The following is a 21,361-nucleotide window of genomic DNA, read 5'->3' as shown; positions in this document are numbered from 1 at the left end:
ACAGACCCAGGTCACAGGCAGCCTACACCTGCTCCTGACACCCCCGGCCCCTCACAGTGCCGCTCTCTCTGGCAACTGAGCTGAAGTACTGAGGAGCCCCTACCTCCCAGGCAGGTTTTGGGCCTTCCCTCCTTTTCCAGAGCAGCCTTGGCTGGGCACGGTGGCTCATGACTGTAACCCCAGAACTTTGGGAGGCCGAGATGGATGGATCACCTGAGGCCAGGAGTTCGAGACCAGCCTGGCCAACATGGTGAAACCCCATCTCTACCAACAATACAAAACATTAGCCGGGCTTGGTGGCGGCGCCTGTACTCCCAGCTACTCAGGAGGCTGGGGCAGGAGAATCACTTGAACCCGGGAGGTGGAGGTTGCAGTGAGCTGAGATTGCGCCACTGCACTCCAGCCTGGGCAACAAGAGCGAAACTCTGTCTCAAAAAAAAAAAAAAGACAAACAACAAAAACAGCCTCTCTGGACATTTCCATTTCTCTCCAGTAACAGCCAATGGGTGACCCAGACATCAGGAGTTTGGTGGCTGATACCAGTGGACTCCCTGACACCCTGGAGTAGGCACTGTCACTGCCTCGCAGCTGAGCAAACTGACTTGGGTCCCATAGCTGGGAAGGGCTCACCTGGGATTTGCACCCAGTCCCTTTGGTCCCCAAGACCCTCACTGCCTCACGGGCCTTCAGTGCCACTAAGGAATGCCATTAGCTAGTCAGGAGCCAGCATGTGCCAAGCTGAAAAACAGGCTGATGGGAGAGGTGCAGGATGAACTGCAGGTGTGGTGTCAGGCCGGGATGCCTGCCTGGTATCCTGAGGGCACGGGTGCTCTTGGGAGAGGAGTCTCTAGGAGGAAGTTGATGTGCCCCTCACAGGTGGGGTTTTTTGTTGTTTTGTTGAGACAAGGTCTCATTCTGTCACCTGGGCTGGAGCACAGTGGTGCGATCATGGCTCACTGCATCCTTGACCTCTCCAGGTCGAGTAGCTGGCACTACAGGCACATGCCACCACACGCAGCTAATTTTTCTGTAGAAACAGGGTCTCGCCATGTTGCCCAGGTTGGTCTCAGACTCCTGACATCAGGTGATCCTCCCACCTCGGCCTCACAAAGTGTGGGGATTACAGTATGTGCCACCACACCTGGCCATGGGTGTGTATTTTCCCAATATCCCATGAAGGCACAGCACACTGGAAGCAAGGTGGTGTGGTCAGGGTGTGGAGTGTGGAGGGGCTGAGCCCAGACAGTTGCACACCGCATGGGCAGGGTGGGGGAACTTGCTGTGCCTGAGAGCAGTGCAGGGAAACCCCTCTGCGCGCAGATTGGGCCCGGGGCTTCCAACACAGGAGCCGTGATGGAGACCAGGCTGGCTGTCTCCCCATGGAGCCTGTGGGGTCACCTGGGGATGAGGTGGCCAAGCCTACTGCCCTCACCAGAACCAGGAGAGAGACATTGGAAGGTGGACACAGGGTTCTGTGGGGACCAGACAGAGGGCTTCACTGGGAGGAGGGAAGGGAGTTCTGGACCAAAGCCTGCCCCTTTCCCGCCTGGTGCCTCTGCTGGCCAGGCAGACAAGGGGACGCTGGGCCCCCAGCTCTCCCGGTCAGGGGAAGGCACAATAACGCAAGCCAACAGCCTCAGGTCCTGTGATGTTTATTGAAGGAAGCAAGGGCAGGGCTGGGGTGCCGCCCTCAGGCCTGGATGTGGCTCTTTGCGCTGAAGGCCAGGTAGTAGATCACAAGACCAATCGCCGCAGCCAGCACCTCAGTGGACACCCAGGGCCCGTTCCAAGTGCCCTGAAAGAAAGGAGATCACAAGCCAGCTCAGGTGGGTATAGGCAAGCAGACCAGCCAGCGCTGGTCACCCTCCACCAGGGGAACCAAGACACGCTGGCCAATCACGGCCCAGCAGCGGAGCTGGGGCTGTGGAGAGGATGAGAACCTTCACTCAGCCCAACCACCCCAAAAAGGAGGACGGACCAGGCCGCTCACCCGATGGTCCACGCTGACTGTGAACAGCGGCGGGATGATGGAAATGTCCTCGTTATTCCTCTGAGCCTGTAAGGGAGGTGTCAGGGTCAGGGGTGCCCAGCGTGTGGGGGTGGGAAGGGGAGGGGAAAGAGATAGGAACGCTGGCCAGAGCCCAGAAAAGGAAAGGAGAGAAATGGGCGAGAGACCCTTCTCAGTAGAAGGGGACAGGATTACAGAAAGGCCACCCAGCTCAGGACTCACTGCCAGCGCCTCCCAACCCGGCCCATCCTGCTCCCCAGGGACAGGGGAGCCCAGTGGGCTGCGGGAGCCCTCACCTTCCTGAGAAGGCTGTAGGACTCCTCGTCGAAGAATCTGACTTCATAGGTGCCTGCGTGGGCGCTCTTGTGGTCCAGGCTCCAGGACACCTGGGTTGGGTGTGTTGAGCAGGGTGTGGGCAGAGTGGACATGGAAGGGCCACCCTGCCCACCAGTGCCCACACCGCAGCACTCCAGCAGCCAGAGCCCACAGCCCCTGGCCCTGGTTGACTGGCCACCCCTGGGGCTTCAGGTCACACCCGGGAGCAGGAAGCCCCCTAGCAAGGGAACCCTTGGCCCCTCACCTGATAACGCCCCACGTCCTGGCCTCGGGTGACAGGGAATTGTTTTCCACCGACGTCAGCATAGAGAGCCATGTTCTGGGTGAGAAGACAAAGGCAGGGTCACCTTCTGCCCTCTCTGGGTGTGGGCAGAGGAACCCTGTGTGCTGCTCACACGGCCTGCAGATGGGTAGGCTAGGCCCAGTTGGGGGCTGCAGTGTCCCTGGCAGGAGGTTCCAGGTAACACTCACCAATCCTGTGACTGGCCCTCTGCATCGGTCTTCCCTACGGAGGCACAGGGCTAGATCCCCATGGTCGGACCTAACTGGACGCATAGGAACCCTGTTGACTGTGAGCAGGGGCGGGATGATCAAAAGGGCTGAGTGATTTTCCTGAGTCTACAAGGGAGGTGCTGGGGTCCGGGATGCCCAGTGGGCTGCCCAAGGGGTGCTTTACCCTAAGAGGGCCATACCCAAAAAAAAGGCCCCATTTCCTTCTTTGGACTTTTGGGAACGTAGGTCAGGGGCCAAGACCAAGGCTCCTCAATCTTGAAGTTAAAACACCCGAAATCCTGTCTCTACCAAAAAATACAAAACTTAGCTGGGCATGGTGGTAAGCACTTGTCATCCCAGCTACTCGGGAGACTGAGGGGAGAATCTCTTGAACCTGGGAGGCGGAGGCTGCAAAGAGCCAAGATCGTGCCAATGCACTCCAGCCGGGGCAACAGAGTGAGACCCTGTCTCAAAACAAACAAAAAACAAAAACAAAGACAAAACACCCACACAGACAAACTGGCCAATGGCAACGAGGGTGGGCTGCCCTTTCTCCCGGTTCAGATACTCATTCGGGACACAGGTTGTGAGCCCAGTGTTACCTCGTGTAGGCACAGCACACAAAGCAGGTGAGGAAGGTGACCTGTCAACACTGGCTAGGATCTGGCATCGCCGTGCCCTGATCTCTCCAGCACCCCAAGAGTTGGAATCTCTGTTGACACGGGTCCCCCATCAACTGGCAGTGAGGAGCACCCCCACCCGCCCTCCTGTCTGAAACCCCACTGTCTCACCTGGACCCTGTTCTTGCATGTCAGGGAGATCTCCACAATAAAGACAGTCTCGGTGGAAATGACAGCGTCAGAAGTGGTGTAGTAGGAAGGGGTGATCTGGGGCTCCAGGCAGGCCTCAGCTGCAGGGAAGAGGGAGAGATGCTTGGGTAAGGCCAGCTCGAGTATCCCAGTCTGAGGGTAGGATGGCCGGGCCCTGCCTCACAGCACGGATCAGCTGGGGACGCACGGGATCCTCCTGTCCCTTCCAGGTGGGATCCAGACAGATCCAAGTGCTCGGTCACAAATGCAGTGGCAAGGTAGGTGGGATGGCTGTGAAAGCAGACTGGAGAGGGGCAAGGCCGGCTTTCTGGAGGTGTGCAGGAAGAGCGAACGCGTGTGCTGGGGACAGGTGGGCGCTGGATTCACTGGACAATACATGCCAACGCTTGGACCTATGACACGGAAGCCAGGGGGCCAGGCCAGCCTCAATTCAGAACCACAAACGGCCTGGACGAGTTACTGAAGGCATCCTCAGCAGAGACATCGGGGGTAGGGGCTGCAGGCAGGCAATGCACTGGGGCTTTCAAGATGAGAAAGGGTCTCTGCCCCCGGCCAGTTGACAGAAGGCCAAGACTGGCCCCAGCGTTTCCTGAGGAAGTAATCGGGAGAGGCTCTGGTTCCAGAAGCACAACTTGTTAGCTGTGAGAGAAAGGACTCTGCCTTAGCCTTCTCCATAACCACAGAGGCCCACAGGAAAGACAGGCTGCCGCCTACATCAGAGGGTGTGAAACAAAGGCTCCCCAAAATGGGAACGTTCTCAGTCACCAGCTGTCCAAATGTGATGCTCCGGCAGAATGACCGCTTCAGCAGAGGACGTCAGAGAAGGCTCTGGGTCTGGACCAGAGGAGGCAGATCCCTAGGAACAGCATGGAGGCCGTTCTCAGGGGCCAGATCCTACCAGCCCTTCTGTGTCCTGCCTAAGTTGGGCCTGCTTCCTGTGGCGCAGGGGAGCCCCCGAAAGGGTTTTATGGCCAGGCTTGTCCTCTGGATAAGTCCCTGGCTATAACTCAGGGAATTCCTGAGGGGCAGACAAGAGGGTGCGGGCAGGGAGGCCAGTTAAGCTGGCAAAACGTTGCAGGTAGCAAGGCTACTGGCCTGAAGGACGGCAGAAAAGGGAATGTGCAGAAAGCCACCCCTGTCCAGTCCTGGCCCCCGGGCCCAGGACTGGCTGCTGCAGCCACCTCCTAAACACACTCTGGAGCCTCAGACCCTCATGAACGCAAATCGACGGGACCCCTGGTAGGCTCTGCCGAAAACTCTGGTAAGGGTAAGGCAAGGCCCTCCGGAAAGGCCAGTCTTCGGCCTGGCACTCAAGGTCCTGCGCACCTTTGGCTCCCCATCTAACTCGCCCCGTTCTTGCTCCCTCTCCTCACTGAGGTCCCTTCCTAGCTTATGTGGCTCCTCCAGCCCCGTTTTTGACCGCGATCGCTCAGCACTACAGAGCTTCGTTCTGGTCCGACCCCGCAGGGAGCGGGAGCGGGGACATGTGTCACGTTCCGTGCTGGAGCTGGGGGCCAGGCGCACGGTGGAGGCTCCGGGACTCCTCTTCGTATGGGCAGACAAGGAAAAGCCTGGCTGCCGGTAAACGTGCCCGAGGTGCTTTGGTCCCCGCGTCCCAAGGCCGCCTGCTTCTCGGAGGAAGGCCCGGCTCTCAGCGACGGACCCCGAAAGGCCAGACCCCCGCATCCCTCCTCCCCTCAACACCACGTGGGGTGGGTCAGAGGCTCGCCAGAAAGAAGCCCCGACTGGGCCGCTACCTGAGCAGCGGGAGAGGCTGGACAGCAGGAGCAGCGCCAGGGCGCCGAGATATGCCATCGCCGCCATCGCCTCTTCTCTGCCTAGAGGAAAAGAAAACGAGCTCCCATGAACACGAGGGGCAAACGAGGAAGAGCGACGCGTAAGTGACAGCGGCAGCCAATCGTGCACCGAAGGGCCGGGCCGGCATTGTGACGTCTCTGGCAGCACTGACGTGGCCCCTCCCCGAGACAGGGGCCCAGCTGGTCGCGATCCCCCCTCAACATGGCGGCAGCGGCGCTCTAGGCGCCGGAAGGGGGCGTGGGAATCGGTGAGACCGCGCGCGTGCGCAGTACCGGGCCCGCGCCGGTGCCCGAAACTTCGCACCCCGTCGAACTCTCGCGAGAGCGGTGTCTGCGTGACGGGAAGTGCGGAGGCTCTCACTTTCCGTCATGGCGCTGAAGGTAGCGACGGTCGCCGGCGGCGCTGCGAAAGCAGTGCTCAGGCCAGCCCTTCTCTGCCGTCCCTGGGAGGTGAGCAGGGAAAGGGCCACGGGGCCGCGGCAGCGCTCGCAGGGGAGCGGTGGGGTAGCCGCTCCCGAAGCAGTCTGGAGTCCGATTGGCTAGGAGAGGGCTGCGCGCCGGGGTTGATTGGCCGCCTCCGCTGTCACTGAGGGGATTGGCCGAAGTTGGCCCTGGGCCGGCTCCCCCAGGGCGTCTGCATCGGGTGGCGGGGGGGTTCCGGACGGGCCGGGAGAGTGGGCCACGGCGGCTGTCACCTCCTTACTGTCCTTGAAAGAGCCCTTCTGACGCAGTCACTCACGTATCCCGGCCCGCCTTTCTCAAACCGCTTCGGGAATCCGGTTCCGGGACTCAAATTTCTCCATGGGTTCCCGTCTCGTTGACCGCTTTGTCACTTGTCCCGGTGGCAAAGAACCGGACTTTGCCAGTCATACCCCATCCTCCCACAGTCTTAGAGCCCCAGATGCCTTCCCCCCGAGGCGCCTGGAATGGGAAGGAGCTAGGGTTTCTCAGGCTGCGGGGGTTTTGCTTCTGCTCTTCTTGGTCTGCGGTCTTGCGTATTCAGGTCTGAGTCCTTTTTCCTTACGCTTATTTAAGAAGAGGTTAATTTAGGTCCTAGGTGGGCTGGAAACCATCTGAAGCAGCTGTGAGCCAGCACCTGGCCCTGATGGGTAAGAGGTTTGGCCTCTAGGCCATGCTCCCCCACTGACCCAGTGCGTGGCCTTAGGCCAGTTTCTCCTCTCTCTGGGTTACAGTTTCCCCTTTGGAACCCAGAGGGGAGACTTCATGTTTTCAAAGGATCCTGTCAACTCTGACCTTCCAGAACTCCGTGATTTTGTTGCCACTCACCAGGGACACCTCTACTTGCTGTGTTTTCTCCTGGCCTCTGGGGGAGATGCTTGTGCCTAATGAAATTCTCTTGACAATGCCGACTTCTCCTACCTTGCTGCTGAAAGGACGGCAGCATATAGTGGCTTTCCAGAGGCTCTGATGGCTCTAGCAACTGGGCTCCTGTAGGCTCTCGGTGAAGACATGTGCCTCCTCCTTGACCTCCCCTGTGTGTGTGCTTGTGTGTGCGTTGGGGTGGGAGTAGGGGACAGTGAACGGTGGGTAGCTGGGCAGTGCCTTGCCCTGAGACTGATTGTCCTGGGTATGGGAACCCTTACAGAGGAATCCCAGGTCTTGGATCCCACTGATTTGGACGCCATGGGAGAACATACAGCCACCATTGGCACATGGTCCGACAGAAATGTGTCAAAGAGAGAAGCCTCAGCAGGCATAAGATGTGGGGTGTGGATGTTCTTTCTTTCTGTGGAACTATGAAAGGGTGATGGGAGAGCGGGAGGCGTGTGCATATTGCATCCTGCCTCACACCTGGCTCCTTTGATTGGTGGCTTCACAGGGAAGTTGGGGCACAAGGCAGAGCCTTTGCGACCTCCTGAAGGAAGGTGCCTGCATCTGTACAGTACGGTCAGGGAAGTCCATATGGAGTGCTCTCTGGGTCTTTTGCCAAAGTCCAAAGGAACACCTGGCACAGGGACCGGGTGGCGGAGAGGTTCAGCCCTGGTGGTGATGTTGCCATCTGTGAGGGAGGTCCATGCCCTCAGGAGATTGGCTCGCTGCCACAGCTGAAGCCCAGGAGGAACTACTGCTGGGAGCTGCAGGGGTCCACCTGTGACCCCCCAGGGACACCAGCCTTGACCTCTGACCTGAGGTGCCAGTGGGGTAAAGGGGCAGGTATGCTATGTAGCACTAGCTACTGTGAGCAACTCACACACCTCCGCTCGCCTAATCTTTCCAGCAGTCACGGAAAGTAGGTACTTCCATTCTGTGAATTTCAAATGAGGCCGTGAAGCCATCTCGAGAGGAGTGGATGGTGGATTTGGACCGAGGCCTCCCTAGTCTCCAGTTCTTTCTTCATTTTCTGATGTGCTTGTTCACTCAGGAAATGTTCCTTATGTCCTAGCTCTGGGCCAGGTACTGTGCTGGGTCCTAGGGTAACAGTATTGGACCAGACTGACTTGGCCCCTCCTCTCGGGCTCAGGGGTTGAGGAGGGAGCAATGCAGTGACAACCTAGGGAAGGGAGTAAGTAGGGCCTTAGGATCCCAGCTCAGTAGCCTTAGGGCATCAGGGAGAGCTCCCTGGAGGAAGGTCCATCGAAGCCACCTTCTGCGTGCTTACAAGAGCCCCCAAATAAGATGATTTCAGATGCTGACAAGCGCTAGAGAGAAGACAGAGAAGTCCCAACTGTGCCTGTGGTTGCAGATCCAGATGCCACACAGATCAGCTGAGCTCCACTCAGGGCTCTGGTCCTTGTGGTCACACTCTCCTAGCCCCTGGCTTGGACTGATGAGTGGTACATCTGCACTGTCAGTGCTTGGGCAAGTGGGCCCCTTGCGAATGCCGGCCAGATACAGATACACACAGACAGGGAGAGGTTAGACTCCACCCGAGCCTTCTGGACTTCTAGCAGGAAGGCATGGCTCTTTGGCCAATGGCTGTGATGCTTCTGCCATTGGCTGGAACAGTTTGCTCCTGTCTGGTGGTCAAGTGGCAGGACATCCCCAAGTGGCAGGGAAGACCTTGGCTCTGCCACCATCTCAGGTGTGTTCCTAGGTGGGGCTTCTTCCAGGACAGCAGGTCACTTGGCACCTGGCACATTTGGCTTAGGCAGCTTTGGCTCTGAAGCTGTTCGGCATTTCCAGGCAGGGCGTTGGGGACATTTGGCATCCAGCTGTCTTTTCCGAAGGCCTTCCTAGAGTTGGGTTTCTGTTATCAACCTTCCGGAAATGGCTGGATGTCCCTACACATTTGTTTTCAATTTCTAACGCCGAAGGGCCATTCCCCAGGGGGCCAACAGTACTTGTCGCAGGGAGGCTGGAGGCTGGGTACTACCTTCTTATCTTCCTATTCTGCGTTTTCTGTAGCAACCACATGCTGCTTTTGTAATAAGGAAAAGTGCTCAGCGAAGTGATAACATGACTGTTGTCATGGATCTGTACTTTTTTGTAATGATTTCTCTGCTCTACCAGGGTTAGTTTGCCAATTTTCGCATGTTACAAACATCGCTGAGCAGGAATAACTGGCCAAGAAAATAATCAGAAGCAAAAAAGAGGAGGGAGGGCAGGGACACGCCTTTTTTTTTTTTTTGAGACGGAGTCTTGCTCTGTCACCCAGGCTGGAGTGCTGTGGCCGGATCTCAGCTCACTGCAAGCTCCGCCTCCCGGGTTCCCGCCATTCTCCTGCCTCAGCCTCCGGAGTAGCTGGGACTACAGGCGCCCGCCACCTCGCCCGGCTAGTTTTTTTGTATTTTTTAGTAGAGACGGGGTTTCACCGTGTTCACCAGGATGGTCTCGATCTCCTGACCTCGTGATCCGCCCGTCTCGGCCTCCCAAAGTGCTGGGATTACAGGCTTGAGCCACCGCGCCCGGCCAGGGACACGCCTTTTAAGAAATTTTCCTGCCAGGCGCGGTGGCTCACGCCTGTAATCCCAGCACTTTGGGAGGCCGAGGCGGGCGGATCACAAGGTCAGGAGATCGAGACCATGGTGAAACCCCGTCTGTACTAAAAATAGAAAAAATTAGCCGGGCGCGGTGGCGGGCGCCTGTAGTCCCAGCTACTCGGGAGGCTGAGGCAGGAGAATGGCGTGAACCCGGGAGGCGGAGCTTGCAGTGAGCCGAGATTGCGCCACTGCACTCCAGCCTGGGCGACAGAGCGAGACTCCGTCTCAAAAAAAAAAAAAAAAAAGAGCCGAAGGAGGCAGGAGGCTGGAGTGCCTTCTGCTTTCCGGGTGCTCCAGCGGGTCGGCCCTGGGGACAGAGGCTTCGGAGCTAATTGTCTGTTGTGCCCCTGGCAGTGGGCCATGCTGCACAGACAGGGGACCTGCCAGGGCACAGTGGGGACGGTCCGTTTTTCCTTCTAACTTGGCTTTCTGGGCTGGACATCAAACCAACCTCTGGCGTTTGGTCTCTCTGCCAGGTTCTAGGCGCCCACGAGGTCCCCTCAAGGAGCATCTCTTCAGTAAGTACCTGCCCGTGCCCATGCATGTGTCTGTCTCCATGTGGCCGCAGTTGTACGCGTGTGCGCACGGCCTGCGTCCTGTCCTCTGAGATGCGGTCTCCACGGGTTACCCACCCCTCTTCTGGGAGTTGTACTGGCCAGCATCCCCCCGGGAAAAGGCCCCACTTTCCTGGTCACAGCTTTGCTCTTGGAACCTTGGCTGATTATGTCTTCTTCCTTTCTCCTCCTTTCTAGCAACAAACAATTGTGAGTATTCTTCTTTGCCTGTTAGGTTTAGGGGGCTCTTAATTGCTTTGGGGTTGACTAAATTCCAGGTGGGGGTGGGCTGCTGCTGACCCAGGAGCCCTGGATGAGCAGCCCTGTCTGGGACGGGGCTGCCCCAAGTTGGCACCTTGTGACGGGGTGGCCTGTGGGGTCAGCGCCAGTGGGAAGAAGGGAACTGGCTGGAGCCCATGGGGGCCGAGCTGGAGGCATGTGGGATCCCGGAAGGCCCACCTTCACCCTCTGCCTCCCACAGCCTCCGTCGGCTAAGTATGGCGGGCGGCACACAGTGACCATGATCCCAGGGGATGGCATTGGGCCGGAGCTCATGCTGCATGTCAAGTCCGTCTTCAGGTATGGAGCTCCTGGGTCCCCGCCTTGTCCTCAGCCAGGGGGCCCTGAGGACTTTGTGCCAAGAGGGGCATTGCGCCCAGAAGCACTCGGTGAGGCCATGGCAGGACTACCTGTAAGCCCAGGCCTTGCGTTGCATGGCCTGTGATGCCGCCAGGCTGGCCTGGGCTTAGGGAAGGTGGCACCAGTCCTGCCACAGTGTGCATTGTGGAGTTCAAGCATGTCCCCATCAGTTGGTGAAAGTGGGCCCAGTCCCTTCTCAGTTAGAGCCAGGTCAGGGCAGGTAGCAACAGGAGAGTGGTAGCCTGGGCAGGCTTCCTGGAGGAGGTGCGGGGAGGGCCTGGGCCAGCCTCCCTGACCCTGCTCTGCCTCAGGCACGCATGTGTACCAGTGGACTTTGAAGAGGTGCACGTGAGTTCCAACGCTGATGAAGAGGACATTCGCAATGCCATCATGGCCATCCGCCGGAACCGTGTGGCCCTGAAGGGTGAGCTCCAGGGCCAGGGGCCAGGATGGGGCCCTAGGTGTGATTCCTTCCTTCCTTCCTCCCTCCCTCCCTCCCTCCCTCCCTTCCTTCGTTTTCTTTTCTTTTTTTTTTTTTTTGAGACAGAGTCTTGCTCTGTCTCCCAGGCTGGAGTGCAGTGGCGCGATCTCGGCTCACTGTAAGCTCCACCTCCTGGGTTGGCACCATTCTCCTGCCTCAGCCTCCCGAGTGGCTGGGACTACAGGCGCCCGCCACCACACCCGGCTAATTTTTTTTGTGTTTTCAGTAGAGACAGGGGTTCACCGTGTTAGCCAGGATGGTCTCGATCTCCTGACCTTGTGATCCACCTGCCTCAGCCTCCCAAAGTGCTAGGATTACAGGCGTGAGCCACTGCGCCCGGCCGCTTACTTGTTTTCTTTCTTGCTTTCTTTCTGAGATGGAGTCTCGCTCTGTCGCCCAGGATGTAGTGCAGTGGTACAATCTCAGCTCAGTGCAGCCTGTGCCTTCCAGTTTCAAGCAATTCTTCTGCCTCAGCCTCCCCAGTAGCTGAGATTACAGGCGTGTGCCACCACGCCCAGCTGATTTTTATATTTTCAGTAGAGACAGGGTTTCACCACATTGGCCAGGCTGGTCTCGAACTCCTGACCTCGTGATCCGCCCGCCTCAGCCTCCCAAAGTGCTGGGATTACAGGCGTGAGCCACCATGCCCGGCCCGCATGATTTCTTTTACCTCCCTCTGAGCTGACTCTTGTGAGGTCCCATGGCTCTGATTTCAGGGCTTGTCTGACTAGAGAGGACCCTTGTGCTTGGAGACTGGGTGGACGCCTCCTCGGGCCTGTTTGCGCTACGATGCTGGGATTCTAGTGGGAGCAGCTGTGTGTGCGCCTGTCCAGTGACAGGCTCCCTCCCACTCCTCCTTCCCTCTTGAGACAGTCATCTCTGCTGGGGTCAGCTTTGACCCTCAGCATCTTTCTTCACAAACCAGGTATCACAGAGATGTAGTTCTGACCCTCTGCCTGGCGCTTCGGCTGCAGCCAGCCTGGGGGTGGATGGCACAGCCCAGGCAGGGATTCTCGGGGCTTCGCTTGAGGTTCCTAAACTGCTTCCATCGCTCATTTTGCACACTCAGCCCATTACCTGCACTGTGTGAGGAGCGTGTGAGCAAAAATGAACCCAGGAGGAGCCCCAGGCCCTGGCAGTCAAGTGGAGGGGCCTTTGTGCCAGCCACAGGGGACCCCTGCACTCAGAGTGGAGCGATCTGGGCGGGGTGGCGCTCACCAGCAGGCGGCCTCTGTTTGGCACCCTCTGACTGCTGTCTCCAGTGGCCACCAGCCTCTGCTTCCCTTACTCCAGGTGCCCTGGGTCGTAGGGCAGGGCCCGGCCAATCTGTGGCCTTCTCCAGGCAGCCCCTGCCTGCCCCTGAGTGTGGTGCCTTGATGCGGGGTCCTGGCAGTAACACCGCCAAGGCCACCTTGCTAGCTCCAGCCTGGCCGGCCACCCTGTTTAATAAAGAGTCGTCACTTTCTGTGGCTCCAGAGCCTGGGCAGGGAATGGCATGGCCGCCTGGCCAGTTGCCAGCCTTTATTCATTTATTGACTTGTTCATTCCACCGCTCAGTGGTTATTCATGGAGCACCTGCTCCACCAGGCACCCTTCGAGATCCCTGAGCACGTAGCCTTGTGGGGCTTAGGCTGGAATTTGCATTCTAGTGTTCCATGAAGCATTTTTGCTCCCCAAGTCTTCTCCTGACCCTGGCAGACTTCAGCTGCCCTGCTGAGGTGGGGTGGGGATGGGCAGTGCCGCTAAGCCTGTGTTGTGTTTTGCAGGCAACATTGAAACCAACCATAACCTGCCACCGTCACACAAATCTCGAAACAACATCCTTCGGTGAGATCTGGGTGTGCGGGCTGGGGGCTCGGTGGGGCTACGGTGGGGTGAGCCAGCGGAGTCTGGCTCCAGTCAGCAACCTGTCAGGCCTAGCAGCCTCTTTCTCTGTCCACTCCCAGCACCAGCCTGGACCTCTATGCCAATGTCATTCACTGTAAGAGCCTGCCAGGCGTGGTGACCCGGCACAAGGACATAGACATCCTCATTGTCCGGGAGAACACAGAGGGCGAGTATAGCAGCCTGGAGCATGAGGTGTGCATGGGCGGCCCGGGATGAGCCCCCCTAGGGTCAAGATTAAGGGGAGAGCTTAAGGAACCAGGGACAGGCGTACCCTCAGAGGGCAGGGGCTGTGCCCGAGGGAGAAGTCAGAAATACGCAGATGAGGTGCTTCCCACTGTGGCCCCGTCACACCAGCTTGTTTGGCCAGTGCCGCTCTTCAGTAGCACATGGATCTCTTCTCCCCATCCCCTCCTCAGAGCGTGGCAGGAGTGGTGGAGAGCCTGAAGATCATCACCAAGGCCAAGTCCCTGCGCATTGCCGAGTATGCCTTCAAGCTGGCGCAGGAGAGCGGGCGCAAGAAAGTGACGGCTGTGCACAAGGCCAACATCATGTATGCCCCCTGTCCCCTGACCCCTCTGAGAGTAGTCCAGGAGCAGCTGCAGTGGCCTGCTTGGGCCTGTTCTCAGGGATTTGTGGTCCAAAAGCCCAGCTACCCACCGAGGGGCCACCCCAGGCGAGTGCCCTGTTGCCCTCGAGGCATTGCCAGAGCCCACACTTAGGGGAGGTGGGGTGGGATTCTGTCCATTTTGCTGGTGAGGGACAGGTTAGAATTCAGACCCCAGCCTCCTGGGGCCTCTGCATGCCCCATCCCTCCGGCTGACTTGCGATGGCCAAGCTGGTGTCCTGTTCCTAACCCCTCACCAGGAAACTGGGCGATGGGCTTTTCCTCCAGTGCTGCAGGGAGGTGGCAGCCCACTACCCCCAGATCACCTTCGAGAACATGATTGTGGACAACACCACCATGCAGGTATTAGCCTGCCCAGTGCTATCCCCCCTGCCCTGGGTGCCCTGGGCTTCTGTCACCCATGCTCCCGAATCTGCCCCTCAGCCAGCCCCCTCTTTGTCCCACAGCTGGTGTCCCGACCCCAGCAGTTTGATGTCATGGTAATGCCCAATCTCTATGGCAACATTGTCAACAACGTCTGCGCAGGACTGGTTGGGGGCCCAGGCCTTGTGGCTGGGGCCAACTATGGCCATGTGTATGCAGTGTTTGAAACGGTGAGTACTGGGGGCAGGGCCATAGCCTGCCGCCTTTTTCCAGTTCACAGACTTACTGAGGCACACTCATCCCATCGGGTTCGCCCGTTCAAAGTGCATGATTTAGTAGTTTTTTGGATATCCAGGGTTGTACTGCCATCACCACCGTGTCATTCCAGAACGTTTTCACCACCCCACGAGGAAAGCCTGTCCCCATAAGCTGTCTGTTCCCACACCCTCCCCCAGCCCCTGGCACCCGCTGATGGGCTTTTGTCCCTGTGGAGTGGTCTCTTCTGGACACGTCACAGGAGCAGAGTCACCATCCTTCTGCCCTCCACCCACTCTCCTTCATCTTGCCTCCCCAGGCTACGAGGAACACCGGCAAGAGTATCGCCAATAAGAACATCGCCAACCCCACGGCCACCTTGCTGGCCAGCTGCATGATGCTGGACCACCTCAAGTGAGTGGCTCCTGGTGCCCCGCGAGCCCCTGGCCAGCCCTCCGGGCCCCAGGGACTGAAGCCTGGCTGTCCCATCCTCTAGGCTGCACTCCTATGCCACTTCCATCCGTAAGGCTGTCCTGGCGTCCATGGACAATGAGAATGTGAGGTTCCCCTTGCACCCTACCCTGCTGCCCCACGCAGTCTCCCCCTGCAGCCTCCTGTAGCCCACCTCATGCACTGACCGCGGTCCCCAGGGGAGGGTGATAATGGATCCGGCACCACCTTCTGGCCCTTAGCTGGTGCCACTTCCCTCCTGTGGCAGTCCCAGCCCTGCATGCCACGGGAGACAGTGGGTAGCCCCAGGCCACCTGTACAGCGGGGAGTGGCAGGGCCTGGCGTGTGCCGAGCCTGCCTGTGTCTTACAGATGCACACTCCAGACATCGGGGGCCAGGGCACAACATCTGAAGCCATCCAGGACATTATCCGCCACATCCGCGTCATCAACGGCCGGGCCGTGGAGGCCTAGGCTGGCCCTGGGACCTCCTTGGATTCCCCTTCCCACCCCAGCACCCCAGCCAGCCTGGTAGGCAGAGCCCAGAATAAAGCAGCTTCTGCCTAGACTTGACGTGGGCCTCCCTCACTCCAGGCACCGATGTTCAGTCCACGCTTTATTAAGAAAGGAACACACACTTTCTCCAAGGGCCCACCTGGGGGTCTCAGGCAGAACACGCTCTGAGAGCCGGGCCTGGCTCCAGCGTCTCTTCTGCCCTGCGGTTGTGGGGAGCTGGCGCCCAGAAGGGTGGTGAGAGCTGTGCCGCTTTTCCCTCAAGGCACGGAGAGCTGGAGGTGGAGCCGTGGCCGGGCCTAGGGGTTGAGCCAGGGGTGCTGGAGGCAGTCAGCGGCACTGGCCCGCTTTTCGGGGATGTACTCCATCATGGGCAGCAGGAAGGCACTGAACTGCGTGGCCTGCTCTAGGGGCCACTCGTACTTTTCCATGAGCACCTCGTACAGGCCCCAGTGCTTGAGATTGTGAATGTGCCGCAGCTCTCCTGTGGGCAGGCCAGTGGGCGTCAGGCTCTATCCCTGTCTCCAGGCCTGCCTTCTGCTTTGGCCCTGGCTACTGGGACCCAGTGTTCCCTCTGTTGCAGAGTCCAAGGTCCCTGTCCCACCCTCCCTGCAGCCACATGGCCTGAGCCTGCCCGGGCCCTCACCTCTCCGGTTGAAGAACTCCCGGGAATAGCGGCCTGAGAGGGCGAAGGCTGGGGGGATGTCCCCCAGAAGCTCCACGATGTGAGCTATGTGGTCTGTGGGCAGAAAGAGGAGGTTGGGGGCGGGCAGGCCGGGAGGCTGAGCGGCTGAGCCCAGGGCCCTCATCCCTTACCCTCATCACGACTGTAGTCTTCTCCAGAATGTGGCTCGAACAGGTAGTCACCAGTGGCCAGCTCGAAGGCCTGGAAGGGGGAGGAAGTGAGGCTGCTGGCCAATGGGCTGGTGGCCCTGGGCACAGGGCAGCCCGGGTGGGCGTACCATGCAGGCTGTGCTCCAGATGTCTGCTGGGGGGCCATATTCGGCGCCAATCAGTACCTCGACGGCCCGGTACTGCCGTGTCTGGATGTCCTCTGTGAAGTGCTTGTGCTGGAGGCAAGGGGAGCCCTGGGGACAGGGGCCAGGGCCAAGGCTGGCCCGCCCCCACGGACTCCTACCCCACCCCGATCCACCTACCCGAGGAGCTCGGTGGGGCTTGCTCTGAGCCTCGGGGTCCCCAGATCTTCCAAGAGGGACAGGCCCAGTGATCTGAGGCTGAGGCCGACCCTTTCCTAATGGCCCCTGCCCTTGGCCACAGCCCTGGTGCTGTTGACTGGGCAGGACCGATGCCCACCCAGCCAATGGTTCATGTGCACTGCAGGCTGGGGCAGGGCTCCCCAAGAGTGGCCCTGTGCCTCCACCCTTGGACCAGGGCCCCCCACTCTGCTCTCCCAGGCTTGCGCGTACCACCCAGCAGGCGTTGCCCAGGTCTGCGATCTTGATCTTGATCTTATCTGCATTTTGGGGCTCCAGGGGGTTCACCAGGAGGTTCGAGGCACCGAATGGTGCTGGAGAAGGCAGAGCGGGGAGACTGAAGTGGTTCGATTCCTGCCAGCCCTGCCTGCCCGCCGCCCGCCACCCAACTTACTGCTAGGTGACAAGAGGCCCCCGGTCTCTCGCTGATTGGATGAGCCGGAGAGGATGGAGCAGGAGGCAGGAGAGAAGAGGGAGCCAGAGAAACCTGAGGTCTGTGAGCCGGGGCTGAGGCTACGACCATCCCCCGGGGCGGGGGAGGAAGAGTCTGGGGAGGGACCTGCTCTGGCGCCCTCGGGGTGGCAACCTGAAGAGGAGGTGGAGCCGCTGCCCCCGTCTAGTCTCAAGCCAGAGTCTAGGGAGACGGGGTGGAGGCAGCTGCTGAGCAGATGCCCCGCAGCCTTTGCTGCGCTCCACGACCCAGCACCCCCTGTGGCCCCTCACCCTCAGCCTGGGTCGTGGCCTCCATGGCCTCCAGTCTCTGCAGGTCCCGCAGCCGCTCCTCCAGCAGCCGCTTCTGCTGTTTCCGTTTGCGCCTCATCTTCTTCCTCTTGTTTTTGGACAGCTTACCGGTCTGCTGTCAGAGCCAGGGTCACCCCAGGGTTCCTGTCGCCCGCCCCAGTCAGCATGAAGTGGAGGTTTCCCTGCATGGCCACCAGGGAAGAGGCCTCTCCGGGCCCCAGGGCTCCCATGGACACCAGAATGTGGTGCCAGCGCCCCTTGGCACCAGCTCCTCACCACTGTCCCTGCCTCCCCACCTGTGGCCCCACTCCCCACAGCTCCATTAGGAGTGGGAGGACCTGACTGACCCGCCTCAGGGTGCTCTCTGTTCCCTCTCAGCCCAAGCTAAGGCAGCCGGAAGTGGCCACTCGGGGAAGACAGCATCCTTTCACCAAGAGCAGTTTGGGGCATTTGAGCCATCCCGGGAGTCACCCTCCGCCCAGCCACCCGGCCTTTCGGGATGACCACCGTGGGAGTGCATGAAGGGGGGAGTGAAGCCAGTGTGGCTCCAGAGATGGCCTCCAGTTGGCTCGGATGGGAGAGGAGGCATGGGAGAGAGGGGCCCCCCAACTTACCAAGACCTCCTGGGGGGCAGTACTGACTGGGAGTGTAGGTGGGGAGCAGGAGACAGGGAGGAACAGAGACTCAGGCAAGGGTTCAGGCCCAGAGGTCCTGACCCAGCCCCATGTGGACCCTTGGTACCTATGGAGCGGGAAGGGGGCGGCGCCCCTGCCTGTTGCCACTCCGTGGCCTCGGCAGCCAGGCGCCTGATGTAGGCGTCCCCCACACATAGCAGGATGTTCTCGGGCTTAATGTCCGTGTGGATGATCTTGCACTTGGTATGGAGGTAGTCCAGGCCATGCAGCACCTGCGGAGGGTTGCACCTGACCTCCACGAACTCCCCCTCAGGCCAGGCTGGGCAGCCTAGTGGGTGGCACTCACCTGCCTCACGATGCTCTTCACGCAGGGCACGGGCAGGCCCTGGTAGTTGGACTTGATGATCCATTTGAGGAGCTGGTGGCCCAGCACCTCCAGCACCATACACACATCTAGGCCGGGAGTGAAGGGCGGACAGTAGACACCAGCTGCGGCTCAGGCCCCACCCACCCTCAGCTGGGGGAGCAGCCAGGCTTGGGCCATGCGGAGGAGGGGAGGCAGGGCCTCCCCGGGGCAGTCCTGGTCACCAATATGCTGGTGTCGTCGATAGTGTCCCTGTCGCTCTCAACAGGTATACCAGTTGGGATGGTGCATTTTGTGGTTATCCTAGAGGTAGCGCTGGAGAAGCAGGCACAGAGGCCTCTCGGGCCAGCCCACTCCCACGCCAGTTATGCCATAGGGCCTCTTGGCAGTCCCTCAAAGGGAAGGCAGCACCACAGAGGCAGCACCTGCCGTTTGGGGGTGACAGCAACGTCCATGGACCATCAACGCTAACTTATTACTGCCTCCACGTAAACACAATTACCTGGGGGTGGGGTCATGCCAGAGGCTTGCGTTACTGGGAGGGATGCAAGCCCATTGTGTGGATCTGCAGACAGGCTCTAGCAGTGAGGGCCCCCGTTTTCCGGCCCTTGGCTGCCACACTGCTTTGCTCTTCCTGCAAAGGATACGGACTCCATTGACTCCTGAGATCCTGAAGTCATCAATGAGCTGGACAATGGTCTCTCTTTTGGGGTCACTGGGGTCGCTGTCTCGGACCTGGAGTAAAAGCCAAGGGGCCACAGACGTTCCACCCTGCCCTGAAGCCCACAGCTCCCTTCAGTGTATCCCTCTTCTGCTCCAGCAGGGCCCTGTTGGAAGAAAGGTCGCCAACCCCTCCTGTCCCTCACCCGTTCCTCCAGATCCTCCCCCTCTGGCACAGCCAGCTGCAGGCTGCCCCTCGGGGAGCCCCGCCCTGCCCCACAGAGCCCCAGCAGGCCCTGCACCCGCATTGCCAGGCCCCAGGCAGCTCCAGGGGAGCTGGGAGTGGGTAGGGAGGTGCCTCACACATTTCAGGAGCTTGATCTCATCCACAGCTGTCTCCGTGTAATGCCCTGCACTCTTCACCACTTTCAGGGCCACAAAGCGCTTGCGCCTGTAATACCGAGACCCTTGTAGGCTGTGGCCCTGGCAGGACCCACGGCAGGGATCAGGGTGGCCCCAACCAAACCCAGGGACAGGATCCTAGCCAGTGCTGGGCCCAGAAGGCGAAGGAGGCACTCACTGGATGTCCCAGCAGAGCCAGACAGTGGAGAAGTGGCCCCAGCCCAGTTTGCGCACCACGTGGTACCGCCCATTGAACAGGTCGCCAATCTTCACAGGGTAGTAGCCGCCTGCCAAGGGGAGATGATAGATTGGGGTGGTGGGGGTTCTCTCTCCCCTGGGCCCCCAAACACCTCGACCCCATTGGCCATCTGGCCCACGTGGGCCCAGGGCTGCCCTGGGTCCCTTGTAGTGGCCGTCAGGCCGCATGTGCCCAAGGCCAAGCCTCACCCTTGCAGTAATCCTTGGGGTCTTCCTGTTCCTCATCGTCAGAGCCCAGAAGCCCCTGCAGCATCTGAGGCGCCGGCGTGGCCACGGCTAGTTCGGAGCCTGAGGACTCGGGCCCGCAGGAGGCCTGTGAGCTGTGGGTGGGGTGGGTGGGCGGTGAGCGTGAGAGACGCCAGGGGCCCCGGGTGCCTGAGCCGAGCCCTACCTGCTGCTGCTGCTGCTGCTGCCGCCGCCGCTGTCCCCAACACCGCCCGTGCTCGCGCTCATCCCGGCTGCGCAGCCCGCAGCTCCGGTGCCCCGGGCGGCTGCTCCTGTGGGGCCTGGCTGCGGCCTGTGAATTTATAGCCTCGGCCGGCCGCTGATCTCACCCGCCTTTATAAATAGCCTCCCAGCTGCTCGGCTGTGGGCAAGGTATGCGGCGCGAGGAGGGGGCGGCGCGACGGCGGCCCCAGAGAGCCCGGCCCCCAGGCAGAGCCCCCCTCCTGCTCCAGGCCCACCCTGGAGGCAGAGGGGGCTACTGCTTGGGGACCAGGGACAACTGGGCCCCCAGGCTTAGCCTCCGCACCCCAGCTGAGGGGGAGGTCCACGAGGGGGTGAAGCAACCCGTACCCTAGGTTGGGTTCCCGTTCTCCAGTGCCGACTGTGGGGATGTGCTCTGCTTGGCAACCTGGTCCTTAGGCCAAGCTCTGACCACCTATGCCCCCGTGGGCATCCTCCTTGAGGTGCTCCTCTCCCGTGGGAACCCCCATCCCTGGCTGCTCCCAGCCACTTCCTGCTTCTGTGTTTCATTAGCCCCTAGGACAAGTGGGATCCCAGTGCCCTCTGAATGGGGACCCCTCATTTCCCCTACCAGAGGCACCAGGCCTGCTGAGGGAAGGCCTGGGAGCTTGCGAGCCCAGAACCTGCTCCTGCGACCCTGCCTGGCACTCTGGCTCCCAGCACCTGCTCTTCCTCTCCACCATTTGCAAGGTGCCTGCCATGGGCTGCTCCATAGCCAGACATGGGGGAGGCAGCAGGAAGCTGCTCGCTGCTGGGGACAAGCAAGCCCATAGCCACTTCTCCATGAGTGTGGTGATGACTGAGAGACCAGGAGAAATTGGGTCCCCAGAAGCATCCACGGCAACCCAGGGCACAGTGGGGCAAGGCCTGCAGCCAAGACGCGTTCCAGCCCGTCACGTGCTGGCCATGACTGCTGCATGGTTTGGGGGCAAGGACTGGAGGCCTGGGGTCTGTTGGCTCAATGTGGAGCTTGGGTGATATGGGGTTGGGGAGTGGTCACTGAGCTTCTGCTCAGCAAAAGGTTACTCTGGCCACTTCAAGGACAAGGGAATGGAGGGGTGAGAGTGGAGCTGAGAGGCCAGCTGGGGCCCGACAGAGGAGTCCCAGTGAAGGGGAGGGGGCTTGGCAGAGAGGGTGCTTGTCGTAAGATATTGGTGCAGTGTTCCTGTACCAGTGTCCGTGAAGTGGTAGGGGTGGGCCACGCATTGGTGGAGGGGCCAGCGAGGTCAAGGAGTGGGAGGGAAAGTGAAGCCCGGGTACCTGATGGCCTCTCTTTGTCTGTGGGTAGCAGGTCATAGCCATGGGGCTGAGGGGCTCTCAGTCAGGAGAGCATTGAGTCAGCTCCTGCAGGGAAAAGCAGGGGCTGGGGATTGCGCCCTTTGTAAAAAGACATTTCTGTCCAGGTGTGGTGGCTAATGCCTGTGATCCCAGC

At 60.1% G+C, this 21,361-nt stretch overlaps 3 protein-coding genes across 8 annotated transcripts; 1 reads left to right on the top strand and 2 right to left on the bottom strand.

Annotated features, from left to right (window-relative positions):
* Positions 1-1,631: 1,631 nt before the first annotated feature.
* SSR4 (signal sequence receptor subunit 4) lies at positions 1,632-6,643 on the bottom strand. 3 transcript variants are annotated; one of them, XM_025371810.1, is made up of 7 exons: positions 5,593-6,643; positions 5,424-5,504; positions 3,628-3,746; positions 2,589-2,663; positions 2,305-2,394; positions 1,991-2,056; positions 1,632-1,795 (listed from the first exon to the last, which is right to left on the bottom strand). In XM_025371810.1, exons 1-7 carry the CDS (start codon positions 5,609-5,611, stop codon positions 1,691-1,693), a joined length of 555 nt encoding a protein of 184 aa, XP_025227595.1. In that variant the 5' UTR covers positions 5,612-6,643; the 3' UTR covers positions 1,632-1,690. The 3 variants fall into 3 exon arrangements, with proteins under 3 accessions (XP_025227595.1, XP_025227596.1, XP_025227597.1); XM_025371811.1 differs by having other exon boundaries at positions 5,845-6,637; XM_025371812.1 differs by lacking the exons at positions 2,589-2,663; positions 5,593-6,643 and having other exon boundaries at positions 5,424-5,538.
* IDH3G (isocitrate dehydrogenase 3 (NAD(+)) gamma) lies at positions 5,655-15,245 on the top strand. Its single transcript, XM_025371772.1, has 13 exons — positions 5,655-5,933; positions 9,901-9,942; positions 10,177-10,188; positions 10,460-10,557; positions 10,929-11,041; positions 12,865-12,925; positions 13,045-13,177; positions 13,402-13,535; positions 13,850-13,952; positions 14,057-14,203; positions 14,548-14,642; positions 14,725-14,785; positions 15,050-15,245. The coding sequence occupies exons 1-13, from the start codon at positions 5,853-5,855 to the stop codon at positions 15,149-15,151; spliced, it is 1,182 nt and encodes a 393-aa protein (XP_025227557.1). The 5' UTR covers positions 5,655-5,852; the 3' UTR covers positions 15,152-15,245.
* Positions 15,246-15,250: 5 nt separating this feature from the next.
* On the bottom strand, positions 15,251-20,003 carry SRPK3 (SRSF protein kinase 3). Of its 4 annotated transcripts, none has more exons than XM_025371761.1 (16): positions 19,856-20,003; positions 19,654-19,784; positions 19,385-19,493; positions 19,168-19,255; positions 18,792-18,879; positions 18,127-18,233; positions 17,887-18,052; positions 17,760-17,785; positions 17,128-17,257; positions 16,991-17,038; positions 16,799-16,891; positions 16,618-16,718; positions 16,153-16,260; positions 16,007-16,076; positions 15,837-15,929; positions 15,251-15,674 (listed from the first exon to the last, which is right to left on the bottom strand). In XM_025371761.1, the coding sequence occupies exons 1-16, from the start codon at positions 19,915-19,917 to the stop codon at positions 15,490-15,492; spliced, it is 1,605 nt and encodes a 534-aa protein (XP_025227546.1). In that variant the 5' UTR covers positions 19,918-20,003; the 3' UTR covers positions 15,251-15,489. The 4 variants fall into 4 exon arrangements, with proteins under 4 accessions (XP_025227546.1, XP_025227547.1, XP_025227544.1 ...); XM_025371762.1 differs by having other exon boundaries at positions 19,654-19,717; positions 19,856-19,877; XM_025371759.1 differs by having other exon boundaries at positions 16,799-17,038; positions 17,128-17,260.
* Between the last annotated feature and the right edge of the window lie 1,358 nt (positions 20,004-21,361).

The sequence above is a fragment of the Theropithecus gelada genome, chromosome X (genome assembly GCF_003255815.1).
Source record: "Theropithecus gelada isolate Dixy chromosome X, Tgel_1.0, whole genome shotgun sequence".
In the NCBI taxonomy this organism is placed as follows: Eukaryota; Metazoa; Chordata; class Mammalia; order Primates; family Cercopithecidae; genus Theropithecus; species Theropithecus gelada.
This window is presented reverse-complemented; position numbering and strand designations above follow the sequence as displayed.

Bases quoted from the DNA above. Each gene is read 5' to 3' on its own strand.
- SSR4 (XM_025371810.1), bottom strand. The intron at 3,747-5,423 runs GTAGCGGCCCAG...TCTTCCCTGCAG, and splicing joins CAGCCTCTCCCGCTGCTCAG to CTGAGGCCTGCCTGGAGCCC. The intron at 1,796-1,990 runs GTGAGCGGCCTG...CCTTTCTTTCAG, and splicing joins CAGTCAGCGTGGACCATCGG to GGCACTTGGAACGGGCCCTG.
- IDH3G (XM_025371772.1), top strand. From the start codon at position 5,853: ATGGCGCTGAAGGTAGCGACGGTCGCCGGCGGCGCTGCGAAAGCAGTG. The intron at 13,953-14,056 runs GTATTAGCCTGC...TTTGTCCCACAG, and splicing joins TGGACAACACCACCATGCAG to CTGGTGTCCCGACCCCAGCA. The intron at 14,204-14,547 runs GTGAGTACTGGG...TTGCCTCCCCAG, and splicing joins TGTATGCAGTGTTTGAAACG to GCTACGAGGAACACCGGCAA.
- SRPK3 (XM_025371759.1), bottom strand. From the start codon at position 19,917: ATGAGCGCGAGCACGGGCGGTGTTGGGGACAGCGGCGGCGGCAGCAGC. The intron at 19,494-19,653 runs GTGAGGCTTGGC...TCCCCTTGGCAG, and splicing joins CCCCAAGGATTACTGCAAGG to GCGGCTACTACCCTGTGAAG. The intron at 18,053-18,126 runs GTGAGTGCCACC...AACCCTCCGCAG, and splicing joins TGAAGAGCATCGTGAGGCAG to GTGCTGCATGGCCTGGACTA.